This window comes from Glycine soja, chromosome 5 (genome assembly GCF_004193775.1).
Source record: "Glycine soja cultivar W05 chromosome 5, ASM419377v2, whole genome shotgun sequence".
Classification (NCBI taxonomy): domain Eukaryota; kingdom Viridiplantae; phylum Streptophyta; class Magnoliopsida; order Fabales; family Fabaceae; genus Glycine; species Glycine soja.
This window is the reverse complement of record NC_041006.1, coordinates 6,888,790-6,913,029: the sequence shown is the minus strand read 5'-3', so window position 1 is coordinate 6,913,029 and position 24,240 is coordinate 6,888,790. Positions and strand designations below refer to the sequence as shown.

General features: G+C 33.8%; 2 protein-coding genes across 2 annotated transcripts; one reads left to right on the top strand and one right to left on the bottom strand.

Moving 5' to 3' along the window:
• Nucleotides 1-211: 211 nt before the first annotated feature.
• LOC114411538 lies at nucleotides 212-1,090 on the top strand. Its single transcript, XM_028375185.1, has 2 exons — nucleotides 212-615; nucleotides 716-1,090. The coding sequence occupies exons 1-2, from the start codon at nucleotides 418-420 to the stop codon at nucleotides 839-841; spliced, it is 324 nt and encodes a 107-aa protein (XP_028230986.1). The 5' UTR covers nucleotides 212-417; the 3' UTR covers nucleotides 842-1,090.
• A 15,887-nt stretch (nucleotides 1,091-16,977) lies between these two features.
• Nucleotides 16,978-17,784, bottom strand: LOC114411081. Its single transcript, XM_028374846.1, has one exon. It carries the CDS (start codon nucleotides 17,782-17,784, stop codon nucleotides 16,978-16,980), a length of 807 nt encoding a protein of 268 aa, XP_028230647.1.
• Nucleotides 17,785-24,240: the final 6,456 nt, after the last annotated feature.

Below are 24,240 nucleotides of genomic sequence, written 5' to 3'. Positions count from 1 at the left end.
TAATTAATAGTCATCAAAGGGTGGTTATGCATATCAAAAGTTTTTAGAAATTTATGTAGCCCCCTTCATGAACGTCATAGTTTCAATACTCAAATCGACTTGTTTGGTTTGACCGCAATCCGGTGGTTGAATTGGATTGAGTTTTACGTTCAATTAGGTGTGTTTTTGACACAAAATGATTCAAAGTGACTCAGTCGAATTTGCGGTCAAATTGGTGGTCCGTCGACCCGAACCGAGTAACTTATCTTTTTTTTTCTTCTTGCAGCTAGAAATGGCATCGTTTCAATTTCAAGCCATTTCAGAAAGTAGAAACCCGCTCGATCTCGAGTCTTAGCCTCTCCTTCCTTCCTCTCGCAGCATCGCTGTCCAAGTCCAACGAGTCTGCGCCACCACTCACCACCGCTACGTCATCATGCCATGCCGTCGAGGCCGCTCTCCAACTCCAAAAAGTCAGCGAGTCTTCCTTGTTGTTCTTGTTGTGCCGTTGTACCACACGCCCACACCAATGTCGGGTTGTCCTTGCATGACATTGTTGAGGTCACCCTTGCCCTCACCTTCACCCGCATTGAATGTCACCAATCACCCTCATCCTCTACCTCTCCATTCTCGAACAAGGTATGAAACTATGAATGACCATGTGATGCATCTGGTTCTTAATTATGATCTATGTAATTATCATATTTTAAATTAGGTAGTATATGTCATGATTCTTCAGGATGCATCTGGTTCAGTGAAGCTGTGGGAGATTACCAAAGGTGTTGTTATTGAAGATTACCAAAGTTGTGGGAGACAACTGGTTGCATTTTCATGTTGTAATTTGAATGACAATCTTGTTTTCTAGTGAAGTAGATTGTCTGTCTGCAATGGATGTTGTTTACAAATTTAAACTATAGATCATTTGTGTGTTCATAATAACTCATGCTTTACTTGTCGACTATCTAGGTTTCATTTGAGGAGAAAAAGGAAGAGCTATTTGAGATATGGTATGATTACTGATTTACATCAGTTTCATTTTAAGATATATTTTTTTTCTGGCAAGGAAACATGACTATTTCTAGTAATTTATTTAGCTATTTATTTATGTGTGTAATCTTTATTACTTGTATGTTTGAATTAGGATAATGATATTTTTTTAACATTTTGGTATTTAATTATCTATGTTATGGAATTATATTAATTTGCGATATTATTTTTTAAATATTTTTAAGACAGGTATAAATTGTTTTTTTTATTACAAACTTGATCATGATGGTTGGACCACTGCCATGATCGGATTTTTCATCAGGCCGATTTTTAAAACTATCATGAACGCTATTAATTCAGTTAAACGTTATAAATTTTCTAATCCCCTTCATGAACATTATAAATATCAACAACAAGTTATTCATAAAATTAGTTTCTTACATTTTGTATACTATTTCTAGTGTCTTTTCCACCGTGTTAGGAGTGACTACTTCTAATAATGGTAAGAAAATAATGAATACTCTCAACAGTGATCGACATCAAGAAATAATGACTACTTCGAACAAAGTATTAGCTACTTCCAAAAATGCTATGAAAAAGTAAGTAAATTTTTCTATTGCTCACCAGAAAATATTATATAAGAATAACATTTCTTTTACCCTTTTAACAGGTATATTTTGCTCAACAACCTTTCTCCAACATTGGATGAAAAATTCATCAACCTCTTTATGTTAACTCTTGGATTTTATAGACTATTTTTTATTGTGTATTCTTTTTACATGCTTTTTTCTTTTTCTTTTTTTTTTAAATTGTGTTACATGTTTATTTTTTATGTATTTTTTTCTTCTATTTTCTATTTATTTTTTGTACCTGTTTTTTTTTTTTTTTTTTTGTGTGTGTGGCGTATCATTTCATTAATTTATGTAATCAACGTGCCTTACTTTAACCTATGGCTCATTAGCAGTAAGGTTCACTAGATTTATTTTTAATTATGGGAGTTCATAGTTGTGATTTCTCTTTGCCTGTGTTTTTGTTATCTCTTCCATCTTTCATCTATTCCCTCCCTTAATGTATACAAATTAGATATTCATTATTTTATTTTATATACCTTAGATATTCAACTTTATTTTATAAATATCAATAAATTAAGTGTCCTCTCTTTTATATAAAACAAAAAATAAATAGGTGTATTAAAAAATATGAAAATGTAGATTTTTAAATATTGGTTGTATAAACATGATCAACCAATTTAAAATGTTCTTGGTTTCTATAATTGAATGAACCAGAGGAGGTGTTAACTTAAAAATTTATTTCATAAAAATTAATGGCTCAATTAATTTAGCCTAAAATAAAATATAATGTTTTTTTATTTAATAACATAATCAAGTTGATGCTCCATTCTTTGTAATGGTTTTTAATTATTATTATGTTTAATGGTTATCATTTATTTATTTTATAACGTATTCAAATTAATACTCAATTATTTGTAACGGTTTTTAATTATTATTACATTAATGGTTATAAATTTTCTATTAAAAATTTAGCGGTTATAATTATCTATTAAATTATAAATGACATATACTTTAGAGAAAAAATTATAGCTTCTTTCTTTGTAATGTAAAACTTTTGTTAACTATCCTTTTTTTTAAAAAAAACGAATGGCTCCATTTGTGATTTTCTTTTACATATTCTTTCACTTAAGTTTACATTCAACTAGCTTGTGTATTGTTCTATTCTTTGCCTTTTCATTCTTATTATTTATTTTCTTGGTTTAGCATTTCCCCCTTATTTTGGTATTTTGGTTTGAGAGAATGAGAATGTCATTCAACATGTTTTATTTAACTTGCAACAAGGATACTTTTGTGGAAAAGAGATAAAAGGGTCTTATAGCTAGCAATACACCATCTAATGAATTTGGCCAAGAATGAGAATGAAGATTGAGAATCAAGCATCTATATTCTTTTATTATTTCTTTTGTTCTTTTTACATGGGTGTACTTACCAAAATTTGAAGCTAGGACACGTCATGGTGGACATGGCCGAAGTGGCCTCCTGGATTTTGCATGTCAACTTTGAGAGGGGCCTTTATCAATGGGACAGAAGGGGGGACCTGCAAAATAAAGGACTCTGACGCTAAAGTAAGTATATGAGTTAAGAGATAAAGTAAGTATATGCTTAAGTTTAAGCTCGAGTGAGAGAGAGAGAGAGAGGCACAAGCTTGTTGCTCGTGTGCTGAAGTGTGTGGGGATCATGTTGAGGGTTCGATGGAACATGATATTTATAGGAGTGGAGCGTAGCTGCGGGTTCTTATTTGTAAGGGTTGTTATAATCTTTGCAGATTTTCAGCTTATAGATAATTATCGGTAGCTTGTAGATAATGTTAGAGATAAAGTATAGCTTATAGATAAAAGCTAGAAGATAATTATACCTTGTAGATAATGTGTGGCTTTGTAGATAATTAATTATCTGCCAAATAGATAAAGATATTAAAATATATTTAAATATTAATAGGTTAGAGATAACCTGTCAGTCAGGGAGCCCGACTGTTAAGGGCCGAGTGTCCGCGCTCCTATTGCAGGGCTGACATGGAGGGTTGACACATGTCTCAGAGTGCCATGTAGGGTGCCACATGCATTTTATGGACCCTGACCCTGGACAGTACATAAGTCTCCCAAAGCTCTGAGCTGGCTTATGGATGAGAGAGATTGTCTAGTGTCGAAGAAGAGTATCTAATGTCTGGGGTAGTATTCTTAACAAGTAGAGGGCGATGAGTTTGTCGAGCCCCCAAGTATGGACGAATGTTGTCCAGTGTCGTGTGTGGTAACCTCAACAAGTGTGAAAGAATTCCATGTTGATGTGGCTTGTCAAGCCCCCGATCCTGGACAAGTGTTGTCCGAGCTACTTATGTTAAGTTGTCCAGAATGGACATGTCTTTGGCATGTCAGGTGAGGGAAGTCTATATAGATTTGACAACTCTGCCCCTTTTTTATCGTTGGAAGGTGCATTGAAGATAGATGTTACATTTTGTCTGTTGTTGTAGGTGTGTTCGGCGCATGCGCAGTACTCTTGCATATGTGTCACTCGTGGAGTGGGTATGTACTAGAGTCGTGGTTTATGCGTGAGTGAGGATGTGTCGTGGTACAAAATTTTAGGGCACCACTTCAGCTCCTGCTAGTTACCGAAGAGCCCACCTCCTTTTAAATGAAGTGTACATTTTGAGTTGTGATCACCATCACTTCAGCTCCTTGCCTTATGCTTGTGATCCCCTTTCTTCTTCCTTCACTTTCTTCAATTCTTCAAGGTATTATGTCTTCCACAATGTCTTCATTCTTGTCTGATTCTGCCATCGGCATAGGTGGCAGTGATTCTGGGGGCTCGATTGAGCAACCTATGATGGATCAGGATGTCATCTCTATTGGTGGTTCCTCACCCGAGAATACTTGTTGGGGTGCCTCTGACAACGAGTCCTCCTCTTCGGAGAGGGTGAGGGCTTCGTGTCATATTGGTGAGAGCACTTCTCGCCATCGCGGGAAGGAGCGGCCTTCCACTGCTTTCGGGGAGAGATGTGAGGGTGTCTCCCCATGTGCGACATAGCCATAGTGTTGGGTCACCGTCGTCCACACCTATCGTCGTTGGCTATGAGTGGGTAATGGACAACTTTTGAAATACAAGTCCTCTCTCACCTCGGCGGCGAGTGTCAATGCTTTTCAACGCCAGGTGAAACTGGTGAGCTCTCAGGAATCCTGCAAGTTAGGCATTCAGGCTTGTGGGAGTGATGACTTCCTTTTTTTTAGGGCGGCGTTAGGCAGTCTACACTTCTTTTTTTTATCTATATGTGTCTATTTGAGGTCTTGGGTCTTATTCTCCTCTTGACTGCTTTCCAATGTGCTCTACTTGAGCACTTGAATGTGGCTTCGTCTCAACTACACCCAAACAATTAGGCAATAATGAGAGCTTTTGAAATCTTGTGCATTTTCTTCAACATCTAACCTAATGCGTCGGTCTTCTTGTTTTTCTTTCAAATGAAGCTGATTGGCAAGATTGGTTGGGTCTCCTTGAATAGCATGTCCAAGAAGTTGTTTGAGTTTGACTCAAACATATTTCACCGTTTCTTTAAGATTTTGTCTACTGATGTTGTGGCTGATGATTTGCCACTAATGTTCAATAGGGATGGGGAGCCCTGCTTCCCATTCTGCTGGCAGTTTGACCCTACCAGGTTCAAGTCGTTTGACAAGGATCTGCTAACCCTTGTGGAGAGGGTTGACAAAGCTATTTTGGAGCAGCTGTCGGTCTCGCTAAACATTCAGGCCATTCTGTCTCTTCCTTCGATGACTGATCCCTTCACTACCTTGGATGGTAAAGTGCCTAACCTTTCCCTTTTTTGTGTTTGAGGTCAGTATCGACCAAAACTAACTTATTTTGCAGGTATTATAGGTGACTTTGCCTGCAGGCCACTCATGAAGCAGGTTAGACCTGCGGGTCAGACTATGCCGCCGTCTACTACTGTTGTTGCTGTTGGAGAAGGGGGTCAACCTGTTGGTGAGGTTGACCTTATTTCTATTGTTGTCGAAGTTGCCCTCAACGCTCCTTCCTCTGTTTTGACAAAGAGGAAGCAGGATGATGGTGTTGGGTCGTTTGGCCGTAAGATGTTGAAGGCCCATATGAGCCTACATGCCTTGAGGCAGGCTGTAGGGTTGACGCTTGGTGTCGGTCGCCCTTTGATCGTGCAGAATGTGCCTTCGACTCCACCGGTCGTCAAGGCTCTTACAGCTCATGCTACTAGTCCTGCTCCTTCACTCCTTCTGTTGTTGCTGTTCAGGAGGCCACTTCTGTTGCTGTTGAAGTTAGTGTGCCAGCTACTTTGGTTGGTTCTGTTGTGGCACCATTGTCCACCATTGCTGCACCTATTCTGAGTGCTGGTGTGGCAACCACTAATACTCCTGTGATGTTGTCTTCTTCCTCTTTTCCTGCAATGGTCTTTCTTTCTACTATTTTGGCGGTGGCATCGCCTTCTTTGTCTTCTCGCTCTCGCATCTCCTTGGATCATTTGTACACCTTTAGTGATTTTGATTCACTATGGGGTGCAACCTACAAGTTGAAGCAGAAGACCCCAATTGGCTTTGTGTCAGCCTTGGATAAGAAACTTATTAGGTTAGTTGGGGTATAAAACGCTATGGATTCTGCCAAAGTCTTTCTCTAGAGAAGTTTGGCGATTCTGGAGGAGAATGGACAACGACACCAAGAGGCTTTGCACAAGGTGGTGTCCTTAGAGGCGGAGGTCGCCAAATGGAGGGTTACTGCTTGCATTGTTTGGAGAGCGGAGCGCCCTAAGGTGGCTAACGCCACGATCGCCTTTGTTGAGGCCGTAAGGTTAAACCGCCAATTGTCTTCTAAAGTTGGTGGTGTGTTGGCCAAGTTGTTGTGCATTAGGTTAGATGGTTATGAAATGCTGCAAGGACTTACAGGTGAAGAAAAAGGACCTGGTTGGCAAGGTGGAGGGCACTGTGGCAGAGAAGGACGAGCTTGCAAAAGTGCTTGCTGATTTAGAGACCCAACTTAAGGAGTCGAAATCCAAACTGGAGGAGTCTGAGCTGCGGGTTGCCAAGGAGAGGGAGCCCAGCAAGGAGCTTGAGGAGGACCTACTCGTTTACAAGAAGGATGCCCTGGAACAACATGAGAAAGGATTCAACAAGGTCGTCAAGCAGGCTAGGTTCTTTGCCAAGGACCTTGACTTGGGTCTCTTTGACCCTTTCAAGGATGTGAAGGATGGTGTTTTACTTGACGAGGAGGAAAATGTTGTGGAGGAAGAGGTTGTTGATTAGGAGCAAGGTGCTACAGAGCAAGGCGATGATGCTTGTGTCTAGGTTGCCTTCTATTTATTTTCTTTCTTCATTGTTTGAATTTTGGTCGTATAGGCCTTGTAACTATGACAATTATTTTTATTCTTCTTCGATGCAATGCTTTCCTTTGATGATGAATTTCACACTGCTTATGTATGTCTTGTGTATGTTGCCTTTGTTTATGCAACACTTCGTACTTGTGGTAATATGAATAGCGGAAGCAAGACCTTGTTGATGTAGAGGTAAGACCGTGGTGGTCTTGTAAAAATGGATGACATAAAATCATCTCAGGTTTGATTTCAACCTGGTTAAAGCTCTTGTCACCTATCTGGTGGGGCTTCCTTCTTCTTTGCGGAGCTTCTCCCTTAATGGTTGTGAGGAGTATGTTTCACTTGCCCCTGGTTGCAGGTCTTGCCAACCAGTGCAGGGTTAGGTCACTTGACTCGCTGAGTTTCTCCTCTGATGGTTATGAGGAATAAGTACGAACTGCACCTGACTAAAGGTCTTGTCACTCAATCTAATGATGGGTCGTTTTGACTTGCGAAGCTTCTCATCTGATGGTTATGAGGAATAGGTATGACTTTCACCCAATTGAAGGTCTTGCCAAATAGTCTGGAGGAAGTTTGTGTCGTTGAACTTAGACCTTTGACGGTGGTTGTCCTAGTTGCTGCGAGTGAGCGGACCAAGGGGATGTCTTGGGCTTTGTAGGAGTACGTACCAGGGGTGGACCTTAGGTTTTGGAGGAGTGTGTACCAATGGCAGATCTTGGGTTTTTGATATACTTGTATTCCTGCACTGATAAAAATTAGGAATAAAAAAGATTGTCAAGGACAGACTTTGCATACCTTAAGTTCCTGTGGAGATAGAACTTAGTAATAGAAAGGGCTCACCAAGGATGAACCTTGGGTTTGTCGAGCCTTGGACCGGGGACATGTTTGCCCTAGGTTTTTTTCAAGCCTATAAAGCTGGGTCGAGGCTTACCAAGGACGGGCCTTGGATTTTGTGAATCTGTGAGGATTACCAAGCGCAGAACTTGGGTTTGTTGAGTCTTCAGTGCAAGTGCTATGCTCTTGCATACATGGCATTCGTCGTGGGTGACATGTGCTAGAGACATAATGACGTACTCTTGCATATGTGCATCTTACAAAGTGACACGTACTGGAGACATGGTGGTGTGAATCGATAGGACTCACCAAGGGCAAACCTTGGGTTTTGCAAGCCCTTTATAGGATCAACCAGGGAATTGTTTAACTTGGGTTTTGGGCGTCGTGTTCTTGCATACATGCCACTCGTCGTGGGTGACATGCGCTGAAGACATAGTGGTATGCTCTTGCATATGTGTCACTCACCGTGGGTGACATATACTAGAGTCATGGTGGTATGCTCTAGCATATATGTCACTCATCGTGGATGGCATATACTAGAGTCATGGTGGTGTGCTCTTGCATATATGTCACTCGTTGTGGGTGGCATATACTGAAGTCATCGTGGTGTGCTCGTGCGTACATGTCACTCGTTGTGGGTGGCATGTACTGGAGTCGTAGTAGTGTGCTCATGCATACATGTTACTCACCGTGGGTGGCATGTATTGGAGTCGTAATAGTGTGCTTGTGTGTACATGTCACTTGTCGTAGGTGGCATGTATTGGAGTCATAGTAGCGTGCTTTTGCATACATGTCACTCGTCGTGGGTGGCATGTATTGGATTCATAGTAGTGTTCTCGTGCGTACGTGTCACTCCCCATAGGTGGCATGTACTGGAGTCATAGTAGCTTGCTTGTGCGTACATGTCACTTGCCGTGGGTGGCATGTATTGGAGTCATAGTAGCGTGCTTTTGCATACATGTCACTCACCGTGGGTGGCATGTACTGGATTCATAGTAGTGTTCTCGTGCGTACGTGTCACTCCCCATATGTGGCATGTACTGGAGTCATAGTAGCATGCTCGTGCGTACATGTCACTCGCCGTGGGTAGGATGTATTGGAGTCATAGTAGTGTGCTTGTGCGTACATGTCACTCATTGTGGGTGGCATGTACTGGAGACTTAGTGCTAAGAGGAGGGCTCACCAAGGGCGGTCCTTGGGTTTTAAGAGCCTTGGAGCTACGACTATGGATGCTTTTGTCCTGATAAGAGAAATATGAAAAGGAAGGGATGCGGAATTTTTATTCAATGTATTTGATTGAGTACAAATTTCCTTCATTATCCCAGATGTGCCTCGTTAAAACATCTCAAGCCAAAACCCTAATTTTTTATTTTATTTTTGGGACATAAGACCTAAGTAGGAAAAAGAGTACAACATTGGGTTTGCATTTAGGTTAACTGAAGTAGAACTTTAGGTGGGTGGCGTTCCATATTCTTGGAACTGCTTTGCCATCCAGTTCCTGTAGTATGTATACTCTGTTGTCCAGACTGGCTGTGACCCTGAATGGGCCTTCCCAGTTGGGGCCAAGCTTTCCCACTCAAGGATCTTTTCTGGCTTCTCCTTGGACTCGTCATACGAGGTCACTAGGTTGAAAGGCTCATGGTTAAACCTTTGTATTGTATTTCCTTGCTGCTCAAAGTTTGGCAGCTTCTTCCATGATCCTCGCTATTTCTTGGACTTTGTCTGTGATTTCAAGTTCTACCCTCATATTTTCTTCATTTTGCTATTGTTGGAACAACGGTCTCCTTGTCGATGGCTCCTCGACTTCAACGGGGATCATGGCGTTTGTACCATGTGTGAGTCGATAAGGAGTTTCATTAGTTGTTGTCTGGGGTGAACAGTTGTACGTCCAGAGTATGTTGGGGAGCTTCTCTTTTCATAGACCCTTAGACTTGTCGAGTCTAGTACGTAGGGCCCTGAGGATGGCTCTATTAGCTATCTCTACTTGACCATTGGTCTAAGGATGTTCGATAGAGGTGACTAGGTGCTTGATGCCTAACCGTGTCAGGAAGTCTTCGTATGACAGTCATATAGATGTATTTAACTGTCTATTTGTGTGAATAATAACACTATCTTCTTATTCTTAGATTTGATCAGCTCAAAATTTAGTTGAGAAATAAAATGTCATTAACTATCTTAAAAATGCAAATAGAAATAATTTTTTATTATACATTTTGAAATTTGAAAGCAAATAAATATAAAAAAGATTAAATGATGCACTTAAATTTAGTCATTACAAAATTATCATTGTTTACTTAACATAATATTAAATATTCACAAAATTAAAAAGATTGTTCACAATACTATTTTTTATTTTATTTTGAATTATAATAAATAAATAATTTATAAATTAAAAAATTTCTTTATCTTTTTTATATTTTTATTTTAATTTTAAATGATATCATTTTTCTATTTGATAGCCTTTTTCCTAATTTTCTTAAAGGTATGAATACTAGAAAAGAAGAAAATTATTTTTCTAATTTTAAATAATATCATTTTTCTATTTATTTTTAAATGACATCCATATAGCCTAATTTATTTATTTTTTGCTAGAATTAGCCTAATCATTTACTCAACGTAAAAATTTAGAATATTGTCTAATCATATAATTTTCACTTTAAAGCAATACAATAATATAATTAAAATTTACCAAACATTTATGAAAATATTTGAATATGAATTAAATGATTAAATTATCTTAAATATTATTTAATCAAACTTTACTAAGTCTTTGTGAATATATGAATACAGAGTTTTGATGATGTCAATGTAGAATCAAACAACAAAGTTGTTTCAACAAACATTTAAAGGTTAAACATTGCTTTAAGTTTAATACAAGGTTGCTTCAATAAACATTCAAAGGTTAAGCATTGCTTCAAGAATAATTCAAGGTCAAAGCAAATAAGATCAAGAAAAAGATAAGGCCTCAAACAATCTCATTGGTTGTTCAAGCTTTTGCCTCAAAACACATTGTTTCCAACATCCAAGGCTTTGGTAATTGATTACCAGGCAGTGTAATCGATTACCAGAAGACAATTTTGAAGCAAAGGGTTTAAAAAGGATTTTAAATTTGAATCATGTAATCGATTACCAGCAACGACACTTCAGAAAACACTTTGAAAAGACATGATCCTTCAAAATATAACTGTGTAATCGATTACCAGAAATCTCTAATCTATTACCAGTGAAGAATTTCAGAAAAAGCTTTTTGAAAAGACTCATCTCTTCAAACTATTTTAAAAAGGCATGATGGGTCTATATGTATGTGTGTCCGACTTCAAAAAGCAAGAGAGATATTCTAAGAGAACTTAATTGTCAAATGCTCTCTCAACAACTGTTGGACAAACACTTGCAAATTTATTGAGAATTCATTCACGAACTTCAAATTGTATTATCATCTCTAAAAGAGAGAAATTTCTCGAGGAACTTCAATTTGTATCATTCACTCTAAAGGAGTGAAATCTTTCTGTTCATCTCAGAAAGTCAGTTGTAATTAAGAGACTGATTGTCTCTTAGATTGTGAGAATTGTAATCAAGAGATTGATTGTCTCTTTGAGAATCTTGAACACAAGGGTGATGAATTTCAAGGTGTGTTCAAAGTCTGTAAATGATTTACAGAGATAGTGGAAAATATCAAATGTTGCTTGAGGATTGGACGTAGGCACGGGAAGTTGCCGAACCAATATAAATCGAGTTTGCAATTTTTCCTTTCCTTATCTCATTTATTTTATTGCAATTAATTTTATCTTGCATATTTAAAAAAACATTATTAAATTGATTGTTTCTTCTTCTTATTCTTTTACATTTTGAGCCTATCATATATTAGTTAAAAAGGGATTAAAGTTTGTTAATGAAAAATTTTGTAAGACTTAATTCACCCCCTCTTAAGTTATTGAGGTTACTTGTCCAACAGTCTTAACTATACATTTAATACTACAATTCAAATTAATTGAAATTGACACAGATAAGAAGCAAGCATTTTGGAAAATTAAATCCTATTAAAAATATATTATTAATACAATTTATATATAATTAATATCTTCAAGTAAAATAAGTTTGAGAAGATCAACAAATTACTTAGATATCTCATATGTGTTTGAAAACAATGAAAATCAAACATCAACAAAAAAGATTACAAAAGTTGCAATTATTAAAAAGAAACATGTTGATTGAAATCTTTTGAATTTGGCAACAATGCTTATTTATTGTCTATGACTTTTTCATATTCGGCATCCTTTGTCTTTTGAAGATTCCAAAAAAAATATATTTGGATCTTGATTTAGTTATTTTGAGTGCGTGACTTATTTGAGCGAATAATATTTTTAGCTCTGCTTAACTTCATTATTTTTCTATAATTAAATTTTTTTTATACATAAAGATTTTAGCACCGATTTTTTTTAAGTTAATTAATATAAAGCACATACAACGTAACTATAAAATTATTCTGCACGTTATTTTTAAAGGGATAATAGCTTTAATATCGTATAAAATGATAATTCGGTTTCTGAATTTTTATAAGAATAATTTCGTTTTTTACATTATATATATATATATATATATATATATATATATATATATATATATGTATATATGAACGGTCTTTTTTATATATTTTATTTTTTCGTATTTATTACATAAAAAATATTAATTAATGACAAAATTTATGTTATCCTGTAAAAATAGATTTTTCATTTTTTTATAAGAATAATTTATTTATTTATAATAACTTTAATTATGCAATTTTATGCTTCAAAATATAAAATATTCTAAAATTATTTATTTATTTAATAATGTTTTTAAAGCAAAAGTCATTTCTGAAAGCAATAGAGAAAAGATTTTCACCTCAAGATTAACCTGAATTCCATTTTATCCTATAATTTCATTTCAATGTTAAGTAATTAATTTTGAATAGTTGTTTCCTGTGCAATAACAATTAACAAAAGTCAACTAAAGTCTCTCAATCATTATTTGCTTTGCAATAACAATTAATGAAAGTCAACCAGAGTCTCTTAAACATGCTAAAATTTATCTTCAAAAACTAATTTTTTTCACATAAACAATTTATCTTATATGTAATGAAGATAAAAATAATTCAAATATTATATAGATAAATCTTTCAAAATCTAAATCAAGTATTATTATTACATATCATTTTTGACGATATATTTCTTATCTAATATAATATAATTTTTCAATATTTATTATCATTTTATTTTTTATTTTTTAATCTGTGTAATCTTAACCTTAAGTTAGGGTTTGAAACAGATTGAGAGATAGAATATAATATAAGATTGAAACTTAAACATCGTTGTTATCAGAAACATACCCTAAAATGTCGTAAAGCTTTTTTAAAAACGGGTTTATCAAAATCATCTTTAAAATTTTTCATTTATTTACAAAAATGTCATCATTTTACTTACAACATTGATTTTTATACGACTGTCAAATCATAGAAAAAAGCTTTTTTAGTGTTTGTTACGATTCAAATTTTAAAATATAATCCATCATATACAATATCTTATATTCACCATATATTACGTGTTGTTAATATTATTCATTACAAATTGCATATATAATTTTAATACAATACTGAATTATTTTTATTTTTATTTTATTTTTTTATAAAGTGTTTGGAATATATAAAGAATAAATGAATAATTGTATGTATTTTTTAACAATTTATATACACTCACAAAATTTTGTAACAATAATTATTTTGTTGACAGGAACAATTTATATACGCTCACAAAATTTTGTAACAATAATTACTTTGTTGACAGGAACACATGTTAACTTACTTGTATTAAATTAAATTATTTTTTAATATTTTACTTATTATATGTTAAAAAAATAATTAAATAAAAAAATCCAATAAATTTTTTTAGTTATACAATTATATTATTTAATAAAAAATGACCTTAAATTACACAAACAATCTGATTATCCCGTTTGATTTATACATTATTTTTTTTGCTAATTTTAGCCTCAATAATTGCTCGTATATTCAACAATGTCTGCATACGATTAAGAGAAAAATAATTACCCACAATATATGCATTTTAATTTTAACTGTTAGAAAGTTAATTGTACACTCCTTTCCATGCATTTTCTATTTAACCTCGACATTCTCTCTCTTATTTTACTTTTATTTTAAAAAAGATGTAGAACGGCGGAGAATGCATTCCCTCTTGTTTTCATAACATGAGTGAATAACTCCTCTCTCCTCCACATGAAAATCTCTAGCTAAGCAATTCTTAAAGATTTATCTCTTTAATTACATTTATTTAAATGAAAAATTGTTGGGCTGAAAATAAATTAATTTGGATATAAAAACTCTGTCTATTCCTCTTTTAAGTGTCTTTTAAGGATATTATACATTAACAAAAAATATAATAATTTTTAAAAATGTAATTGTTTTAGTTTCTAATAAAATACTAGTAATAAAAAAAATTTATATGTATATTTTGCTAACGTACATACATTTTTTAAGATAAGTATGTTAGCAAACTATGATTAAAGAGTATGTTAAAAATTAAGAATGTGTACATTAGTAAATACTGTCATTTAATTTGCTAACACACTCGTATTAAAAATAAGAATGTGTATATTAATAAATTAAAATTAACTAAAGATAAGGTGAAGAGTAAGGATGTATATTAAGAATGTTTTTCATGAAGATATAATAGCAAAATAGGAAAGAAAAAAAATTGCTGAATTAAAAGACAAAACTTTTTTTTTAGGGAAAATTAAAAGACAAAACTTTAATATAATATAATAATCCAATTGAAATTAAAAGTTCACTTTAATAATTGATGCACACTTACTGTCAATCTTTTATTATGTAGGTTACGAAGTAAAGCTTTGATTAAAAAGTAATATAAAAGTTCTTATAATATTGTACTTAAATTTTATCCATATAAAAATCTTACGATAAATGTTATTTTTCTCTTTTCTCTGTCCACGTGTCCATGTTTGAATTTTAGGTGTTTTATAACGAGACATACTTATACAATGGATTCCTTAACTATTTTAAGATTTAATTTGATTTCTCAATTATTAAAAAGTTTAATATTATCCTGTTTAAAATAAAATAATTGTATTTTTTTCACCATTAATTTAATTGACAAAAATTCGTACTTTTACATTAATAATTAATATAATTGATGTAAAATATTATAACTTTTTAAAATCATCAAACATTTAATTTAAAAAAAAAAACGAAATTGACAATTCTTAATAGGCTCCTTTTGCATTTACGTCCAGCTTCGCACTAAGCACGCCCCAAAATCTAGCTGCTTTTGCAAATACCTTAAATTTCTTAAACGGAAAATCATTGTTCTTGGATTAGTTTTATTCAAAATTCAACAATCTATAAAAGCCCTCAACCAACTTTGTAAATCATCAAACGTTTAAAAAAAAATCAAAATTGACAATTCTTAAAACCCTAGCACGTCGAATTAGGAAGAAATCAATTTCAGAAGGTGAGTGACCCACCGCATCGCCCTCCTTGCCTCTTGCTATTGTTGTCAAAGAGATTGTGACACAAAGCCAGGGATGGGTCTAAGGTTTCTGTCGCACTCTATGGCATGGTCTAGGCCAAGGTTGCAAATGAGCTTAATGGTGCCGACGAAGATGGTTCAGAGGCGGGTGTGAATGGAGAAGAGGGTGAGGAAGCCCAATGCTCTAGATCTATGAAGCATTGATAGGGACACGGACACGGATACGTGGACACTTATAATATCCAAAATGTAGGACATGGACACGGTTATATATATATATATATATATATATATATATATAAATAAAATAAAATTACATAAAATTAAATATGAGTGATATGCATAAAAGATCTAAATTGAAAATCAAGATTTATATATTCATCATCATCTAAAAAGAACTTTTCCTATGATAATGAGTCACAAAAAAATACTAAGAGACCTCATTATACAATTTGTACGCTTTGTTTCTTTACAATATATATATATATATATATATATATATATATAAAGCAAGATAATGAATTAGTATCTTCAAGTCTTAAAGAATTCCACAAACTAGCAATCATCATTGAAAAAGACACCTTCTAACTATGGTTCATCTAAAGACAAACTAGCAATTTCAAGAATACCATAATCATCAAGTGATCCAAAATCATCTACGGCTATATCCCACATTTTAGTTTCCTCTTGATGATATTGTGGAGTATTCCTTGAGAGAAGTCGTAGGTTGCTATGAACAAATACTAAATCTTCAGCTCTATGTGGTGCCATCTTGTTTCTCTTTAAAGAATGGATAAATGAATATGTACTCCAATTCCTTTCACAACATGAAGATGAACAAGGTTGCGCAAGTAGCTTAAGGGCAACCTTTTGAAGTATTGGAGCATTAACGCCATGAACTAGCCACCAAGCTTTTGGATCCATTTGACCTCTATCATTTAAAGAATCAAGATCATCAAAACCTTCTCTTCCATCCGAGAAGTTGGCAAACTCAATATTCACTTTCCTCCTTACATCCACATCAAGAAAGAGCCTTTTGAAGTATTTTAATCTTTCACGAGTGAGTTCCAAGTCTTGATATGGAGGAACTCGATTAGAATCTTCACTTAGCCATTTATGACTATAATATCTATAATTAAAAAGAAATATATACATGATTAAAATTTATGTAATTCTAAAAAAAAGGTAAGTAAAAAAGTATAGAGTTAATTACCTTGGATTTAAGGAATGAGCTAAACAATGGAGAGGAGTGCTACTCTTAGTCCAACGGTCAATTAATATGAAGTGCACTACCTCATAAAAGGTTGATCCTTCACTCTCCTCCTTTCTCTCATATTGATATATGGCATTCTTCACCTTTTCAATCATTGAATCCCACATTTCATATACTAGATGGAGAGATGAAGCTTTTGTATCAGTTCTTCTAAGAACATCATAGATAGGGCTAGTGAAAGAAAAAATATAATCAACCTTATCCCACCATTTATCATCCAACAAAGTATCTTTCACAAATTTAGCCTTTGCAACATCATCTTCCTTATAAGAAGACCATTGGTCACTAATGACCATCTCTTGGAGTCCTTTCTTCAATTGCTTGAATCTCTTGAGCATTACAATAGTGGAGGCAAATCTTGTTGGAGCAATGGATAGTAATTTCAATGAATTGAAAATTGATAGTCTCATAGAATGACTCATGACAAAATTTTTCACAAACATTGCATCATCCGCAATTTGGGTGATCCAAGAACATTCTTCATAAACAACATTGTTTTTTTTCTGTATTCTTGGCTGCACATATGTTCTTCAAAGCAAGATTTAATGTGTGGACAACACATGGAGTCCAATAGATGGAAGGAAACTCAGCCTCAATTATTAAACCTGCTGCTTTACAAACGACTGCATTATCTGTCACTATTTGCACAACATTTGAGTGTCCAACCTCCATAATTACCTCCCTCATAAGTTTGGCAATGAAATCCTTGTCTTTGATCTCATTTGAACAATCGATGGCCTTTAAAAACATAGGTCCACTCTCTGTGACAGCCATGAAATTAATAAGAGATCTTCTTTGCGGGTCACTCCATCCATCACTAACAATGCTCACACCCTTCTGACTCCATGCATTTTTAATTGGTTGTAACAAGTTCTCCACATGTCTCCTCTCATTTTGAAGTAATGTTGTCCTTAATTTATTATAACCTGGAGGTTGATAACCACTGATCTGATTGTTGGCAGCATAGGCAAACGCCTTCCTATAGTGAGGATTTCTTGCTAAATGAAAAGGCAACCCCGAAGAGTAAAACATCCTAGCAATTTCATGATCAAGTGTCTCTCTAGCTTGCAAATTAAAGTCATTTTCTGCAGTTGATGTCTTTCTCTTTTTTGGATCAACACCAAGAGTGTTTGTATCCATTTGGTGTTGAGTAGAAACCGGAGGCAATGACACAAATTTTGTTTTTGACTTCTCCACCCTCAATGTTGCCTCATTATCTATCTTCTTCAAATCTATAAGTCTGTCAATTGTTACCTTTTGACAAACTCTAAGTCCCTTTCCAGTCATCTTCAACAAGCGTGTCCTCACTCTAGTGTAAGACCCATTAAAGGTAAAATAAAAAATATTGCATTTTATCTCATAATTTCCACCACCACCTACACTTTTTATCTTTGTAACATAGGTCCATAAAAGGTTTGGTATCATCATCTTGTTCTTTAGCTTGACTAGGACTAGAAGCACTCATCTCTACAACAATTTAAAAAAATCAAAAATCAATGTAAACAATTTCTAAGTAAAAAACAAACAACAAAAAGCAATTTCTGTATAATTTTTTTAAAACCAAAAAACAGATTTAAACTAATGTGACAATTTTATAATTAAAAAGTAAAAAAAAATAAAAACACAAGTAAACCCTTAAAATTTTAATTGATGAAAAAGTAAAATTTCAATCCTACAAAAATATGTTAACATCCACCCATTTATTTTATTTAGAAAATATGATAATGGCATCTTTAAATAATAAATAATAAATTATAATTTTCCAACGTATTACTTTTGATGTTACATACCTAAACAATCTCTTTCTCTATATATTCTTCTCTATTTTCTTAACTGTCGTATAGAACTTATCATTAAAAAGAAAAGTTCTTAAAAACCCTTTTTTTTTTTTTGCGTTGTAATGTGATTGAGCCTTGAGGCCACCTTAAAACATTCAAACTCTCTTGCTGGCACAACAAAACAAAAAAGTATCTAAATAAAATAATAAAAATAAAAATTAAGGTAGGGGAAACTGAATAGTATACTTCAATTGATGCCCCACACCTACCGGACTTGTATAATAATAATTTTTGTGTTGTACTTCTTTTTTTTTTTTAATTTTCGTTGTTCTTTTTTTTTTTTAATTTCTGTTGCTCTTTTTGTGCCCCTTTTTTAATTAAGAAAGTAAAACAAATGCATTGTAACTATTAAATGGCATTGGGTAATGGGTACTTCAGAGTTTAGTCACGACACATGGAAAGAGAATGAGAGAGAATTGGTATTTTACTTAAAGGGAACAAATGTGGAACAGTGGAAGCACAAAAGCATTTCAATGAAATCAGAAACCATAAAATCAGGCAAGCATCAACAGGGAAACAACAGAGGCGAGAGAGAAGCCAAAAGCAACAAAACCAAAAGTAGCAAGCAGCAAAGGGGGAAACGGAGGCGAGAAAAATGCAAGCAACAACATGGAGTAGATGAGAAAACTCAGAAAAGAAAGAAGGGCCTACCTGCAAAGGGGGAAATGGAGGCGACGAGCAGCAATGGAGGTTCGCTTGCGGCAAGGAGAAGACGTGCAGAAACGATTTTTGTTTTAGGTAAACCTTTTTTAAATAAATAATAAAATAATTGGTTGGGCCGCGTTTGGACGCGCGTGTCCACTTGTTGGGCCGCGTCTAATCGCGCGTCTCCTGCATCCAGTCGTGTCCGGCGACGGCGGCGGAAACAGACATCACGTTGCACCGGAGTCGTACCCATTTGTGTGTCCGATGCGTCTCCGACACGGGACGCGCACTTCGACGGCGTGTCCGTGCTTCATAGCTCTAGATTGAGGCATTGTTCTTGGGGAAATGGTAGTGTGCACTGGGAAGGACGAGGGAAAAAAGGCCTTTGGATTTAGGTATTCACTAGCATTTTACATCGATTTTATATAACAATTGATGTAAGAAATACAATGTTTTACAGTAATTTTTCATATAAATTTACAAAAAATATGAAATTTATTACAATAAAGAATTACACTACTATAAAGTATTAGGGCTTATAATTTGATATTTATTTTAAAAACCGATTTTAAAATAAAAAACTAATTTCTTTTGTTTTGAGTTTTAATAAAAAAATTCAAAATCATGTTTTTAATGAATGGTCAATATAAAAGTTTTTACAATATCATTCATAAAAAAATCACTCTTATTATTGAGTGTAAGATAAATATTATAAAAGTTAATAAACTTTTGGTATATTATAATTTATGATTAGATAAAATCAATGCGTCTAATCACGCGTCTCCTGCATCCAACCGTGTCCGGTGACGGCGGCGGCAATAGACATCGCGTCGCACCAGAGTTGTACCCGTTTGTGTGTCCGGTGCGTCTCTGACACGGGACGCGACACTTCGACGGCGTGTCTGTGCTTCATAGCTCTAGATTGAGGCATTGTTCTTGGGGAAATGGCAATGTGCACTGGGAAGAACGAGGGAAAAGGGCCTTTGTATTTAGGTATTCACTAGCATTTTACATCGATTTTATATAATAACTGATGTAAGAAATACAATGTTTTACAGTAATTTTTCATATAAATTTACAAAAAATATGAAATTTATTACAATAAAGAATTACACTACTATAAAGTATTAGGGCTTATAATTTGATATTTATTTTAAAAACCGATTTTAAAATAAAAAACTAATTTCTTTTGTTTTGAGTTTTAATAAAAAAAATTCAAAATCATGTTTTTAATGAATGGTCAATATAAAAGTTTTTACAATATCATTCATAAAAAAATCACTCTTATTATTAAGTGTAAGATAAATATTATAAAAGTTAATAAACTTTTGGTATATTATAATTTATGATTAGATAAAATCAATGAAAAAAATTTCTGTGATAGTATTATTTATCATTTAAAAGGTAAAATATAAAATTACGTTTGGATGAATTTAAAATAAAATAAAAACAATTTCTTTTAGGGAGATGAAGTGGGGTAGTGGTGTGAGGAAGTTGAGAAAACAGTTTTTTAAATATTTTACAAAACAATACGTAAAAAAGAGAAAACTGAAATATACTCAAACAAGTCATTCATTGTTCATTATGTGTTATGAAATATTGTAGATGTGAATCAAATTAACTTCCTGAACGTACTGCATCTTAAAAAATTATAAATACCGTTCCTATGGGTTCCAATAAAACAAAAGCTATAAACATATCTTCCTCGTGCCGGAAAAAGCAAGTGGACCTTTGTGAAAAGACGGAAGAAAGAAACAAGTGGAGCTCAAAAATTTAAAAGGTGAAGTGGACCCAACTCACCGATCAAACAAATCTAAAATTATGCTTGTTTTTCTAATGAAGTCAATTTCAATCCACAACCATTATCCAATTAACGTGGATCCAGATTCAACACCAATCTTCCCATTAAATATGACCGATCGAGGGTTTTGTTTTCTTTCCAACAACAAAGTCGCATGTATGGCTAATATGTAATACTATCAATATTTGTGTTAATGAGCTCATTCTGATTATGAAATAATTCTTTTGTTAATCGAAATTGTATTTAATATCAACCACATAAATATCTTACGGGGTGAGAAAGATAGTTGTATGTGTAGGGCATGTTGAAGAATATATCATGTATGGGATGGGAAATTTTGCTAGCAAATGTCGCCTTCACACAGATGAATTTTCATCTCTTTTTTCTTTTTAATTTTTCTAGAGGATTTTGATTTAGATTCTTGCTTCCCTCTTTAGATGGGCATACACAAGCACGAGTCTGCCATCGAACACAAGTAACATAAAAGAAATGTTCATCAAGAATTTGCCTAGATAATTAAATTAAAGATCAGAAGAATCGTGTGAAAATTGAAAATATCGGCTTTCTTCTTACTACATTTTTCTTTTTTTCTGTCATTTCTCTCGAGAATTACAAGCCTAAACTTATTTCTCTAGAAAAACGAGACCCATTAATAACCCTCACGCGTCAGACACACACATGCAAATAAACGAAGCAAAGAAAGAAAGAATACCTCCCTCTCTTTTCTGTCCCTCTCTTATGTATGATTCTTGCAGCTTTTCTTGTTAGAATCAAACCCCATCTCAATCACCAACACTAACATTGATATCCCCTACACCTGACATGAAAATCTAGATGTACTTTTCTTTCTAAACAAACAAATTGAGTTTATCATATAGTTATCAATAACAATTAACCCTTTAATATTAAGTATTTCCATTAGGTATGTATTTGCTAATGATATCACCAACCTCTCCCAATAAAAGTTATTTTCATATGTCCTGTTAGGAAATTAAACTCTTTAAGAAACTAAACAATCTATCAACTCTGGTGACAATTGTTGGTAAATATGACATCTTTCAAAAAAATATATATATATACTAACACACTTGAATAGTTCTAAACTTCTACCTTTAGGAAGCTACAAGTGAAGTGTAAAACAAATTTTACCATAAAGTTGAAAGTCCCTCTTTTTCTCTTCTAGGTTTCTTGATAGTGTTGGATGGAATCAGGAAAGACCTATCACTTAATTTCTCCAGTTTGTTTTTTCTTGATTTTTGATAAGGTTTTGTTCAACAGCTATAGTTTTGGCTAGGTTCCAAAGTCAAGTTGTTTGTACTAAAATTATTGTTGATGACACATTTGGTTCAAGTCATTTTCTTGAAAAACAAATGGGGGAAGGGAAATAAAACAAGAAAGAAAGAACAGAACCCAATATTTATTAGAATATGTAGATGCGGATGTGGTGGAATATCATACAAGCATAAAAAACCTACCTTGAAGTCCTAAACATACAAAACGATTCCATGTGGGACTCTCTCATCATAACTAGTATTCAAAACTTTTTTCTTTACAGTTCATTTAATTCATCTAGCTAAAGGGAGGAAAAAACAGAAATTGACCAAACTCCCATGCTGTTTGAGAAAGAATAAATTCAATCCATCATCCATCGACATTTTATTCATGCATCTTCAATGGTGATCGAGCACTTTAGATTATTCAAAAAATCTCCCCCATATAAAGACTATTTTTTCTATAAACCGAAGACTTGTGCAACCAAAATTCTAGACCAAATAAATAAATATATGTAGACCTTTCATCATCCTTACGTGCATTAAGGTGGTTTTTCTTTCTCTTTTCAATTATAGCGACAAATAAAATCAAAACTTGATCTCCACCGTGACATGAGAGAGATAGGCTTTAAAGAAATTTCCTGACAATACGAAACTACTTTGTCAGGAATTAAAAGATTGAATTGAACAGGAGCCCAGACGTTTCAGAAGAAGGATAGATTTTTGGGGAGATTTGAACCAAATTAAATTGACCAAGAGGCATTCCTATTTCTTCTCTTTTATTTAAAATAAATTGTCAGAGAGAAAATTATGTACTAACTACACACAACACAACGTAAATCAATGTAAATCAAAGGTTGTTAGTATAAGTGATTTAATATTTGGATATCTTAATTAAAGGTTTAGGATTTCATGCATCTTTAGTTTGGGAATGAAGTCACGATTGAAAGTAATGTTTTTTTTTTTTTTTTGTCTAGATCACGATTTTGATGTTCATAATTCGATTTCAAGATTTTTGGTTTAGTTGAAATAAAATAATCCAATACTTGTAGATCTATGTGTTTGATGGTGACTAAGGTATACTATTAACCAATATGAGCCAACCAGATGGAAGGAAGATTAATTAGATGCCTAAATAAAATTTTATGCAATCTATGATTTAAAATAAAAAGTAAATAAAAAAAAACTACAGATGATGTGAGAAGACATATTGGATAGATGAAAAAACAAAAAAGAATGCAAATGCATGTGTTGCATTCATTTTATTTTGTTTTTGCGTATTTTGTTATAATAATTACAACATGAATTTAATTATTCTGCTGGTGTAGTGTGAGTGGGTGTGGGGGGTCAATTTTATTGTGAAATACATGGCTAGACTCAAGGAACATTTATAACAAGTCTCACCAAGGCACAACCTTTTCTTCCAACAATCGACCAGCCATCTCATAGCCACAGGTCACAGCATATGGGTGTCTGTCACTGATACATTTTCAATTTGTTTCCTTTCCTTTGCCTCCACGTTGCTTTGTTGCCTTCTTGACCCTCCCTCTGTCATTGCCATAATTCATGCCTTCACTTATTTTGGCACGTATCCCCATTTCAAATCCCCTCCCACTCAATACAATTTCTCCACCTACCTAGGCTGCTGACAATTCACCATTGCATTGCAAATTAATTAGTAAACAAATTAAGATGAGTGATTGAGATCCAACCCTTTTTAACCTTAATCATTCAATGGCTTCATAGTGTTTTCTCCATCTGTCTAGCTTTTCCCGTAGTGTATACGTGTACATCCAACTTTCATTCAGAAGCCTTTGAATGCACCTTTTAATTAATTTCTCTCTTCTTTTTTATCATATAAAATGTTTATCAATTTTATTAATAATCATTCTTCCTTCAAAAATCTGAATGATATTGCTGACAGCATAGACCTGCATATCAAATGTGAGATTGTTGTATCTTAACTAGAGGTTTCGAATTTAAGTGTTAGATTAAATACTGAAAAGAAGAGTTTTATCGTCTATAATAATCCTACTCCAATTCAAACATGATTATCTTTAGTAAAAAATACTTGCGTTCTATATAAAAGATATGAATGATTACATTTAATAGGAGATCTTGTCTCTCAATTATATTTTTCATCTACAATATTCAAACTTTAGACCTCACTTAATATCACCAAATTGAT